Genomic DNA, 13,833 nt, shown 5'->3' with positions numbered 1-13,833 from the left:
AATAGCAGAGCAGACTGCAGGGCAGGATGGCGGTGCAGTAATGTGTGTGTGTGTGTGGGGGGGGAGGAGTCAGTACATGGAATAGCAGAGCAGACTGCAGGGCAGGATGGCGGTGCAGTGTGTGTGTGGGGGGGGGGAGGAGTCAGTACATGGAATAGCAGAGCAGACTGCAGGGCAGGATGGCGGTGCAGTGTGTGTGTGTGTGTGGGGGGGGGGAAGAGTCAGTACATGGAATAGCAGAGCAGACTGCAGGGCAGGATGGCGGTGCAGTGTGTGTGTGTGTGGGGGGGGGGAGGAGTCAGTATATGGAATAGCAGAGCAGACTGCAGGGCAGGATGGCGGTGCAGTGTGTGGGGGGGGGGGAGTCAGTACATGGAATAGCAGAGCAGACTGCAGGGCAGGATGGCGGTGCAGTGTGTGTGTGGGGAGGGGGGGAGTCAGTATATGGAATAGCAGAGCAGACTGCAGGGCAGGATGGCGGTGCAGTGTGTGTGGGGGGGGAGGAGTCAGTATATGGAATAGCAGAGCAGACTGCAGGGCAGGATGGCGGTGCAGTGTGTGTGTGGGGGGGGGAGGAGTCAGTATATGGAATAGCAGAGCAGACTGCAGGGCAGGATGGCGGTGCAGTGTGTGTGTGGGGAGGGGGGGAGTCAGTATATGGAATAGCAGAGCAGACTGCAGGGCAGGATGGCGGTGCAGTAATGTGTGTGTGTGTGTGTGGGGGGGGGGAGTCAGTACATGGAATAGCAGAGCAGACTGCAGGGCAGGATGGCGGTGTAGTAATGTGTGTGTGTGTGTGGGGGGGGGGGAGGAGTCAGTACATGGAATAGCAGAGCAGACTGCAGGGCAGGATGGCGGTGCAGTGTGTGTGTGGGGGAGGAGTCAGTACATGGAATGACGCTGCAGGGTGGAGGTGCAGTCACTAAGCTCTTTGTTAGTGCATAGCTGCATTCCTCACATACTGTAGAAGCACTAACACACAGGCTGAGAGATCAGTTAAACATTCCCACAGCACAGCATCCCCTCTTAATCCTGTAACATGATTAGGCTGAGGAGTGACTCAGGGGACCACAAAGCAGATGCAGGAGTGACAGGGCTCTGAGTCACTGACATGTGGGGGTCAGCAAGGCACCTTTTCACCCCCTCAGATGCACAGTATACAATGCAACCGAGTCTTATTGAACTAATGTCCAAGATACCATCAAGAGATAGAGGATTCGCAGGAATTCTGATTCCAACATTCCAGCGATTTGTTTCATTCTCAATGGGGCCATATTTAATAGACCCCGCAACAATTGTTTTACATCAACACTGCAAACCTTTGGAGAGTTTGACTGCAAATGTTGTGAGTAGAATAAAAAAAGGGAACATCGTTTTCTAAAAGAAAAATATTCTTTGAGTGATTGAAGTGGGTTCGAGATTTATACGGCAGATCTCCTAAAATCCCAATAATTGTGTCCCATACATGTTCCTACAGCCACTTTCCAATAAGTTATTTAGAAGGTGCCGCCATATTCCAAAGCTCAATGCAATGACATGGAACGTATCATACACACGTTATCAAATAAAGCTAGAACTTCTTGATGACAGATCCTCCACAGGACACTCACAGCGAACCTGAGAGCTAATGACATGTCGTTAATGAGGGCTCTTTTTTCAATAATGAGGGGTCTTTTTTACTGGAACAAACATTTCCTTGTTGACAGATGCATCTTTAAAAAAAACAGCTGTCTGCATTCTTCCCTCACCCCACCCCACCCCACAGAGGTCGGTCGTTAAAGTTTTAGTCCTACTTAGGACCATGGTGACATTTGGTGATTGATAACTTAACCCTTTTACTGACAGAGTCAGACCCTTTAACCCATTTAATGTCACTGTCTTGAGGTCCCTTTGGTTTTATGTGGGACATGTTTGATGGATCAAAACCTCCCAGGTCTCTTCTTCATGTGTACAGAGCTTTCTAAACCCAGAGGTCTCTTCTTCACGTATACAGAGCTTTCAAAACCTCATCGGTCTGTTCTTCATGTGTACAGAACTTTCCAACCCCTGCAGGTCTCTTCTTCACGTGTACAGAACTTTCCAAGCAGAAGGATTGATAAATGTGTGCCTACCATTTTATTCTCCCTCATTCTGACAACTTGCCAGGGACTTTTGTATGTTCCTTTATTATCCCTATTCTTAGATCTGGGGTTTTTTTTCTCACACGTCTTTCTGTGTTTTCAGGGGGAAATTCATCATTTCCATTGACATCTGCCACGGAAGGGGGAGGTGGGGGTTGGATATTGTAAAACTCCAAGCTTGGCAGGGAGAGAGTGCAAGCAACCAAATGCAAACCAGAAGCACCATCAGTGCCAGTGGGGCCAGCAACAAACGGTTTAAGCTGAAAACAGTTCCACTCGGGACACATTAAGTAAAATGTTGATTTTTAAAGCGTCAGTATGCGCTGATCACCATTTTCTGAGTATTTTATTTTTCACTTACTCTAAGGGATCAGGGGGCAAGATAGTAACATTATATGAGTTCAACCAGGGATGGCCAACTCCAGTCTTCAAGGGCCACCAACAGGTCAGGTTTTGGGCATATCAGTGCTTCAGCACAGGTGGCTCAGTCATTATGATTGAACCCCCTGTGCTGAAGCAGGGATATTTTGAAAACCTGGCCTGTTGGTGACCTCCCCTGCGTTAAACTCATAAAAGGCCTCGGGGTGGGGTGTGGGGGGAAAAGGGGGGAATGCTGGTTTATAGGGACCTTCCCATTTATTGCGTATACTTAGAGGTGAAAACAGACACCATATTGTACAATATGGGAAATATATATTTAATGTATACATGTAATGTAATATATTTAAATTATATTTAATCCTTGGAGCAAAGTGATTTAAGGATAGTCACATCTTTAATAGGTTAAATGTTGCTGATTGACAACTTGTTTTGTTTTTCGATGAAAACATTTTTTTAAAACTTTTAAGCTCTAGGGTTTGGTTGTTTACAAATGTTAGTGTCTTTTGATGATGACTGTTTGCCAAATAATTATGATTAGTCATACAGATAAACAGAAGTAGCTGGAATCCATTGTTCCTGGAGAAAAGCAAAACATATTCACTTTTCACAAGGTACAAATAAATGACATAGCCGGTGTGAATCTTTTGTAAGGAAACAATTACACAACCTAACAAAAATAAATGAACATGCAGGGGAGGAGGATCTTTTTGAAGCAGATACAGAAGAGCCTATGATGCTATGTAGAGAGGGGGGAGACGGGGGGGACAGAGAGACAGAGGTATGAGGGAGTTATGGAGGTGGGGCACTGGGAATGCTTCGCCCTCTCTGATGTCACTGAGTTGACCACATAGCAGCTGTGTTTTTGTCTCGCTTACTGCGTCTAGCAAGGGGGGGGGTGATCATTTACAGATGTTGCTGTACCCTCCTGGATACAGCACATCTGGCACGAAAGGGGTTAGAGCCTCTGCCCAGCTCTGCATGCTACCTGTATGACATGTCAATGGGGTCTAACATCGTTACAAAGTACTTACATAGTAGATGAGGTTGAAAAAAGACATACGTCCATCAAGTTCAACCTATGCTAAATTTAGATGACAGATACTTTATCCTATAACCGTACTTACAGTATATTGATCCAGAGGAAGGCAAACAAAAACCCCCAGTGTCATATCATCTAATTATATTATTTCATAAGGGGAAAAATAAATTCCCCCCTGACTCCAAGAATTGGCAATCGGATTTCTCCTGGGATCAACATCCTTCCCATGTTTACTTATTCGGTATATCCTTGTATACCTTTCTTTTCTAAAAAGATATCCCAACAAATTTGAACAGATCTATTGTATCTGCCATCACAGTCTTCATACATAGACATACAGTCATGTGAAAAACAAAGTACACCCTTTTTGAATTCTATGGTTTTACATATCAGGACATAAAAATAATCATCAGTTCCTTAGCAGGTCTTAAAATTAGGTAAATACAACCTCAGATGAACAACAACACATAACATATTACACCGTGTCATGATTTATTTAACAAAAATAAAGCCAAAATGGAGAAGCCATGTGTGAAAAACTAAGTACACCTTATGATTCAATTGCTTGTAAAACCACCTTTAGCAGCAATAACTTGAAGTAATTGTTTTCTGTACGACTTTATCAGTCTCTCACATCATTGTGGAGGAATTTTGGCCCACTCTTCTTTACAACGTTGCTTCAGTTCATTGAGGTTTGTGGGCATTTGTTTATGCACAGCTCTCTTAAGGTCCAGCCACAGCATTTCAATCGGGTTGTGGTCTGGACTTTGACTGGGCCATTGCAACACCTTGATTCTTTTCTTTTTCAGTCATTCTGTTGTAGATTTGCTGGTGTGCTTGGGATCATTGTCCTGTTGCATGACCCAATTTCGGCCAAGCTTTAGCTGTCGGATAGATGGCCTCACATTTGACTCTAGAATACTTTGGTATACAGAGGAGTTCATGGTCGACTCAATGACTGCAAGGTTCCCAGGTCCTGTGGCTACAAAAACAAGCCCAAATCATCACCCCTCCATCACCGTGCTTGACAGTTGGTATGAGGTGTTTGTGCTTATATGCTGTGCTTGGTTTTCGCCAAACGTGGCGCTGTGCATAATTGCCAAACATCTCCACTTTGGTCTCGTCTGTCCAAAGGACATTGTTCCAGATGTCTTGTGGTTTGTTCAGATGCAACTTTGCAAACCTAAGCCGTGCTGCTATGTTCTTTTTAGAGAGAAGAGGCTTTCTCCTGGCAACCCTTCCAAACAAACCATACTGTACTTGTTCAGTCTTTTTCTAATTGTACTGTCATGAACTTTAACATTTAACTTGCTAACTGAGGCCTTTAGAGTCTGAGATGTAACTCTTGGGTATTTTGCAATTTCTCTGAGCATTGCACGGTCTGATCTTGGGGTGAATTTGCTGGGATGTCCACTCCTGGGAAGATTGGCAACTGTCTTGAATGTTTTCCACTTTTGAATAATCTTTCTCACTGTAGAATGATGGACTTTAAATTGTTTGGAAATGGCATTATAACCCTTCCCAGATTGATGAGCAGCAACAATTGCTTCTCTAAGATCATTGCTGATGTCTTTCCTCCTTAGCATTGTGTTAACACATGCCTGAATGCCCAGACCAGCAAACTGCTAAAACTTCGGCTTTTATAGAGGTGGTCACACTTGCTGATGATCAATTAATGAAGGGCATTTGATTAGCAGCACCTGTCTGCTACTTAGCATCTTAATTCCTATGGAAGTAGTGAGGGTGTACTTAGTTTTTCACACATAGCTTCTCCATTTTGGCTTTATTTTTGTTAAACAACACATGACACAGTGTTGTTGATCATCTGAGGTTGTATTTACCTAATTTTTAGACCTGCTAAGGAAAGGATGATTGTTATTATGTCCTGATATGTAAAACCATAGAATTCAAAGACGGTGTACTTTCTTTTTCACATGACTGTATGTGATAAGAGAGTGTCTCAGACACAAGGTGGCTGGGAGTGAGAAGGGGAAGGAAATATACTTTTCTGTCTGTCTCTCTCCCCCCACACCCTCTCGCTCCCCCCCCCCCTTTTTTCTCTTCTTCATACTCTATACCTATCCGTCCATGGGGCCTATGCAGAGAGCAGCGGTAAGGTGAATAGCGGCATTTTTTGAAGAAAAATGCCTGTAGAAAGGCAGGTACTGGCGAGTTTTAAAAAAAGCGCCATTTATTTTTTTTATTTGCAAATTTCGCCGCGCGGCTGGAGAGAACCTAAATCTCTCCAGTATTGAAAACTGCCGTATTCAGAGAGGCGCGATCGCCATCTAGCGGCTGTTCGCGCCAAAAAAATGGCGCGATTTTCAACATTTTGCTTCTCCAAAAAAATTTGGCAAGAAGCTGGAGCTCGGTGGCCGGTGGGGGAGAAAAAAAAAAACGCGATTTTTTTTCCACAAGTTTCAACAGCGCGCATATCGCTGGTTGAAACTCTCCATATGCAGACAGGATTCTAAATGCAGTTTTCGGACCTTTCTGCATATGGAGAAAAAAACTCTCCATTAAAGCTACTTTTTATTCCCCTCTCCAATTTTAAATATCGCTGCTCTCTGCATGAGGCCCCATGTGTTACTCTTCCCTCATCCTCCACTTTCACTCTTTTTTCTTGTCCCCTGTTTTTCTCACTCAATCTGGTATTTTCTCTCCCCTTTCTCACGTGCTCTCTCTTTTTCTACCTCTGTCTGGTATTTCCTCTCTCTCATTTTCTAGTATTCTCTCTGTATGGTATTTCCTGTGTCTCTTTTCTAACATTCTCTCTCCCTCTCTGGCATACTCTCTCTCTCTTATTCTCGCTCTCTCTCATTCTCGCGCTCTCTCATTCTCTCTCTCTCTCATTCTCGCTCTCTCTCATTCTCGCTCTCTCATTCTCGCTCTCTCTCTCTCTCTCTCTCTCTCATTCTCGCTCTCTCTCATTCTCGCTCTCTCTCTCATTCTCGCTCTCTCTCTCATTCTTGCTTTCTCTATCCCTGGCATTCTCACTCTCTCTCTCTCTCGCTCTCTCTCTCATTCTCGCTCTCTCTCTCATTCTCGCTCTCTCTCATTCTTGCTTTCTCTATCCCTGGCATTCTCACTCTCTCACGCTCCCTTAAGCCCAAGTCCTATTATTTTAAGAATCTTCCTCAAAGCTAAATTTAAACAGGAAAAATTGGTTAGAAAAGTGAGTTGTTTTTTTTAACAAGCAAGAATTCAGTCTGTTTAACCCATATAGTGCCAGTAATTCATTGCACACTTTAGTACAGATATACATTGCTCAAACACCTATACAAACACACACATGTACACTATATTCTCACACACAGACACAGCACAGATATACATGTTACAGACAGAGTGGCTATATACAGTACAGCATAGCCAGCGCCAGCCTCCTGGACCACACACTTCTATACGATGACGTATACAAAGCATGGATCCTGCACATGTAGTGTGCCAACCTTCCCCTCACATACACACAGTGCTACATACATGTCATGTATAGCCAGCACAGATATCGTCCAGGCAGCAGCAGTGCCGGCCTCCCCCTCACAAACTGTACACACATACACCATGACATGTATACACAGCGCGGGTACAGAATGGGTAGCTGCAATCTCAGTCTCCCCCTCATATACACACATACACCATGACATGTATACACAGCGCGGGTACAGAATGGGTAGCTGCAATCTCAGGCTCCCCCTCATATACACACATACACCATGACATGTATACACAGCGCGGGTACAGAATGGGTAGCTGCAATCTCAGTCTCCCCCTCATATACACACATACACCATGACATGTATACACAGCGCGGGTACAGAATGGGTAGCTGCAATCTCAGGCTCCCCCTCATATACACACATACACCATGACATGTATACACAGCGCGGGTACAGAATGGGTAGCTGCAATCTCAGGCTCCCCCTCATATACACACATACACCATGACATGTATACACAGCGCAGGTACAGAATGGGTAGCTGCAATCTCAGGCTCCCCCTCATATACACACATACACCATGACATGTATACACAGCGCAGTTACAGAATGGGTAGCTGCAATCTCAGGCTTCCCCTCATATACACACATACACCATAACATGTATACACAGCGCGGGTACAGAATGGGTAGCTGCAATCTCAGGCTCCCCCTCATATACACACATACACCATGACATGTATACACAGCGCGGGTACAGAATGGGTAGCTGCAATCTCAGGCTCCCCCTCATATACACACATACACCATGACATGTATACACAGCGCGGGTACAGAATGGGTAGCTGCAATCTCAGGCTCCCCCTCATATACACACATACACGATGACATGTATACACAGCGCAGGTACAGAATGGGTAGCTGCAATCTCAGGCTCCCCCTCATATACACACATACACCATGACATGTATACACAGCGCGGGTACAGAATGGGTAGCTGCAATCTCAGGCTCCCCCTCATATACACACATACACCATGACATGTATACACAGCGCAGGTACAGAATGGGTAGCTGCAATCTCAGGCTCCCCCTCATATACACACATACACCATGACATGTATACACAGCGCGGGTACAGAATGGGTAGCTGCAATCTCAGGCTCATAGCATAGGTACTGTACAGCACGGGCAGCAGCAGTGCCAGCCTACACCTCAAACACACTGCTACGCCATTACATGTATACATAGCATAGGTACAGCACGGCCAGCAGCAGTGCCGCCTACACCTCACACACACTGCTACGCCATTACATGTATACATAGCATAGGTACAGCACGGGCAGCAGCAGTGCCGCCTACACCTCAAACAACTGCTACGCCATTACATGTATACATAGCATAGGTACAGCACGGGCAGCAGCAGTGCCAGCCTACACCTCAAACACACTGCTACGCCATTACATGTATACATAGCATAGGTACAGCACGGCCAGCAGCAGTGCCAGCCTACACCTCAAACACACTGCTACGCCATTACATGTATACATAGCATAGGTACAGCACAGGCAGCAGCAGTGCCAGCCTACACCTCAAACAACTGCTACGCCATTACATGTATACATAGCATAGGTACAGCACGGGCAGCAGCAGTGCCGCCTACACCTCACACACACTGCTACGCCATTACATGTATACATAGCATAGGTACAGCACGGCCAGCAGCAGTGCCAGCCTACACCTCAAACACACTGCTACGCCATTACATGTATACATAGCATAGGTACAGCACGGGCAGCAGCAGTGCCGCCTACACCTCAAACAACTGCTACGCCATTACATGTATACATAGCATAGGTACAGCACGGGCAGCAGCAGTGCCAGCCTACACCTCAAACACACTGCTACGCCATTACATGTATACATAGCATAGGTACAGCGCGGGCAGCAGCAGTGCCAGCCTACACCTCAAACACACTGCTACGCCATTACATGTATACATAGCATAGGTACAGCACGGGCAGCAGCAGTGCCGCCTCCACTCTCCCACATTAGTATCATGTGTTACTGCAGCAGTCTAAGCTGTTTTTTTCCCTCTCTCCCATTTAATATGTGTATCAATGATAAATAATTAGCTACGTTGTCGATCGATCTGTTCTCCTGTGATCAAATCAGTGAAGATTCAGCTCGGGTGGTTCACTAAATGGCGGTCAGTGCAGCAGAAGAGGACCAAAGTTCTGTGGGGAAGATCATGTGACCAGGCAGTCACTAGATACAATTGGTGCACTCCAGAGAGAGGGCATGGGTGTGCCAGAGCCTGTTTCAGAAGAGGAAGGAGATGTGACTTTGTTAATGGTTGCTGTAGAAACAAAACATGCTTGTTACATTATAATACATTAAAAATGTCATCCAGAGTTGTTTAAAAAAAAAATGCTACAAGCATTTTCTTATAGTACAGAACTGATTTATTAAAAAAAAAATAAAAAAAACATAGCCATTGCTTGGACTGCAGCTTTAAAGAAGTGTGAAGAGTTTTTGATAACACACTCTGGGTTGATAGTCTACATGTCTGGTACATTGTAACATTTATGGCGTTCCAGATGTTTCCTAGCTTTCAGAAACTGCCCCTGTAGTGAGGGGGCAGATACAAAAATGTATGACGTCAAAACAATCCAGGGTTTAATAGGTTAGATCATCTTAATTATAACATATTACAGGGAGTACTTGTACTTGTTCTTTTTCTTATGGAATGATTTAAATTATTTGAAGCAATTGTATGTTGTTTTTAATAGCAAAAATATTCCCTTGAGGCATACACACACACACACACACACACACACACACACACACACACACACACACACACACACACACACACACACACACACACACACACACACACACACACACACACACAGTGCGGGCAGCTTCAGTGCCAGCCTCCAACTCACACAAATGGGGAGATTCATACCCTCACACACACAGTTAATCCCTCATCTATACAGAAATAAACAGACTCACACTCCTATAGACACACACACACTAACACATATCTTAAGAGAGATACACTTATATAGTTACACACACTCAGACTCAGAAAACTTCTGCATGCACTCACATACACAGACACACTTGTATACAGAGACACTGCAACAATAATACACTGATACACAGACTTAAACACACACAAGACTCTCACCCTTTCAGTCACTAGGTCACACTCACAGGCTGCAGCCTTGTGTATCCTGACTGTTTTCTCTCTCTCTCTCTCTCTCTCTGTGTCTCTCCAGGGCTCAATAAGTCCTCACTTTTCTCCTGTGAAGCTCACAATGCTAAAGGGGTCACCACGTCCAGGACCGCAGCCGTGAAAGGTAAATGACAGCTCAGACAGGTAGCAGCCCCTTCCCGGCAGAGGGGCCCGGGACCCCTTGTAAGTCAGTGAGAGTTTTACATATCCCCACTGTATGTGCACAGTGCTAAACGGATATCCTTTATACCAAACCCTTTTATAGGCTCAGCCCCTCAAAGTGTATAGCACAGTGTACAAAGAGGCAGTGCCAAGGGATCAGTGGTGGGTACATTGCACCAGGAGTAAATCTGGAACAGATAAACGTGCTGGAAGAACTGCAGCGTTAAAAGCCAGAACAGATATTGTAAGGAACAAGGGGCCAAGATGAAAACTCGTTGCAGTTCCGTATAATATTAATCAGCATATCTTTTTCTTCGCATGCAGCACTGATAGTGTACACAGCACTGATAGTGTACACAGCACTGATAGTGTACACAGCACTGATAGTGTACACAGCACTGATAGTGTACACAGCACTGATAGTGTACACAGCACTGATAGTGTACACAGCACTGATAATGTACACAGCACTGATAGTGTACACAGCACTGTACATAGAATGTTGCAGGTGCGAGTCCCTGCCCTGTGGCGTTTACAATCTTATGTTGGCGCCTGAGGCACAGTGAGGTTGATTGACTTGACCAAGGTCACAAGGAGAGTGGACACTGGGATTGGAAACAGGGTCTCGGCGTTCGGCTGTCACTAATGAAATCCACCTGCCTGAAGGCTGTGACAGATTACCAGATTACCGTATCAGAAGCGGGAAAAATCCGTCTGATTCACTTGTTTGTCTGTGAGGTTAAAGCCAAGCAGTCTGACTCAGTACCCAGTCACCCTGCTGGCATGCACGGGGGAGGTGAAAGGGGTCACAGGAGGCGTCTTAACCTCTTAATGTCACAGTGGCCAGCAAGGCATTGCAGAATAATGGGGTTGAAGGTGTAATTCCTCTCCCCCCCCCAAAAAATGACTTGTCTTAAAGGAGCAATCCCACCTAAATCCTAATTATTTTCTTTTTTTTACGGCATTGAAACAGGGGATCCTCTAAGGCCGAGTCCATAGAAGGACAGGCCGTGCTGAGGCGTGCGGACGCTCAGCGCGGAGACCCCGCATCCTCAATGAGGATGCCTTGAGAGGGGGCTCGCGCGAGCATCCGCAGGCGGGCTCAGGCTTTGGAGTTTTCAGCCGAGCGCCAAGCTGTTTTTCAGCGCGCTGTCGGCTGAAAACCTCCAATGAGAGCGGGGCTGCGTCAACGTCACGGCGCCGTGACCTCAACTTCAGTGCGTCGCGGGCGATTGGCCCAGCGACGTCACTGCCCCGCCTCCCTCAGTCTCCCCCCACCTCCGGTCGCGGACGCTGGCTCGCCTGTATGTGCGTGGAATCGCACAGCTTCTGCAGGCGAGCCTCAGAGTCAGCGCGGTGCAGCAGGGCTCCCCCCCTCTATGGCCCGGGCCTTAGCTAAACCGCACTACTTGTAACTCCGGCGAGCCAGGGTAACCGCGATCAGTTTAGCAGTGTTTTCTGTGGGAATTTAAATGGGTATCTAATAGGAGGTCACCAGCTATGATGTAACCGGCCCCTTCTGGCCGGCGGGCCAGTGAGATTAGTGAGCCATTGGTTTCCCCTGGGGGAGAGCAGACACACTGGTATCTATGCGCAGACGGGATTGCTGCTTTAATAGTGAGTGCAATGTAATGCACTTTAAACCACATTCCCAACTGTATGTTGATATTTTTTTCCTAGATGGTTTTTATTTCAGTTTTTTTTAAGAATCTGCACAGCTTGCAGTAGACTGTCCATGTGGCAACCCCCACTGATTATTCTCACGGGCCCCACTCCAGAACACAGAACTGAGCGGTTTCATATGGAAACTACATACTGCAGGGCCCTATAACAGAAACGGACTTATTCTGAGGTTCTCTGAAATGTAATAATGTCACAATATTTGAGTCATTTAGCTGCCATGTTAACTTGATTTTTAGGCTTATTTTTAAGGAATAAAGCTGCAATTTTACCCACAGACCTTAAAGGCTGCTCCTATGGCAACTTGGCACTGAACCATCCATCAACTTTTGTGCCATTTAAAAATTTATTTTTTTAATATTGCTCTTATAGCTGGAGAAGTGGTTAAACTAATGCAGACTCATTCTGAACACTTTAGCTGGTCCCACATTACATACAGTATGCAATGCTGCAATAATCAGAAGGTAAACAAAAAAGAGTTTTAAAACAGGTCACAGCACACTACCCTTGGTGGCCATTTTTAACACCCCCAAGGAATGTTTGTCTGTGGAGGACCTGTTTTTAACACCCTTCCCTGGTCTCTCTCCCAGTCCTGCCAAGAAGGCCAACAGAGCTGCAGTTAATATCCCGGGGACCAACAGAGCTGGAAGTATCGTGGGAGCCTGGAAGAAGTGGGACTCACCCCCTGTATGTGTGCACTGTGCAGGTAAGTACAGACAGTTAAAGGGTCAGTCCCTCCCAGAACCAAAGTGTACTAATGGCAGTGACCTGTTTAAGGCTGCGTTTATAGTGCTGGCTACGGATGACATCACCCATCTCCGTAGCCCTTTCAAAAGTTGTAATTTGAGTTTTGGAGATCTCTTGACAGACACACAAACACACAATCACACACACACACATCCCCCCTCTCCTTGCATCAGAAGCTATCTGATTGGTTACAGCCTGTCACATGATGAGACCGTCGCTGTAAAAATCAAATTCTACGGACTACAGAGATTCAGGTCATTCTGTCGCGCTGTCGCGCCTACTATAAGCGCATGCGACGGATTCAATGCATTTGTTTTGACGCGACGTCGCCAGCACTATAAGCGCAGCCTAAGGGTCAGACCAAAGTGAACTAAGGCTGCATCCACGCTGCTGCTGAGCACGCTTGATGCATTTACTTCAGTGAATGTGAATCTGCACGGCCACACTCACGCGACACACGTGCTTGTGCACGGGCACGTACGCTCTCCCAAGCTCAGCGCTTGGGGAGACAAAGAAAATTGATTTTGAAGCAAGCTCAACAGCAGTCAATGCGCGCACACACACACACAGCCACACACACAAATACACACATTACACACAGAAATAGCCCCGATCCACGCCCCCCCCCCCCCCCCACTCACGCTTCGCAAAATGATGATGGACAGCCTGCGCTCATGCTTGGAGAGTTGGTGATGTCACCGCTCTCTAGCATTAATGCACTCATCGGCAGCACGGCCGCAACCTAAAGGCAACAACATGTTTAAGGGGTCAGCACCTTTTAGCATCAACGTGTACTAACATCAGTGACATGTTTAAGGGGTCAGTCCCCCTAAGGATCAAAGTGTCAAATCTGACAACTATAAGTTAAAATCATGTTTTAGAGTTAGGGCCTCATGCAGAGAGCAGCGCTATTTAGAATTGGAGAGGGGGAAATTTTTTTCGCTTTATTGGAGAGTTTTTTTCTCCATATGCAGAAAGGGCATAAAACTGCATTTACAATCCTTTCTCCATATGGAGA

General features: G+C 45.9%; 1 protein-coding gene across 2 annotated transcripts in view; it reads left to right on the top strand.

The window, feature by feature from the left end:
* The window catches only part of LOC142498662 (tyrosine-protein kinase receptor UFO-like), an 84,851-nt gene that overhangs the window by 17,504 nt on the left and 53,514 nt on the right, over positions 1 to 13,833 (top strand). For both annotated transcript variants that reach the window (XM_075606915.1, XM_075606914.1), the window contains exons 6-7: positions 10,270 to 10,350; positions 12,659 to 12,774. In XM_075606915.1, coding sequence (XP_075463030.1) covers positions 10,270 to 10,350; positions 12,659 to 12,774 — 197 coding nt within the window. The remainder of the gene's footprint in view (positions 1 to 10,269; positions 10,351 to 12,658; positions 12,775 to 13,833) is intronic.

This window comes from Ascaphus truei, chromosome 7 (assembly GCF_040206685.1).
Source record: "Ascaphus truei isolate aAscTru1 chromosome 7, aAscTru1.hap1, whole genome shotgun sequence".
NCBI lineage: Eukaryota > Metazoa > Chordata > Amphibia > Anura > Ascaphidae > Ascaphus > Ascaphus truei.
Note: the sequence above shows the minus strand (reverse complement) of the source record. Positions and strands in the feature narration are given on the sequence as shown.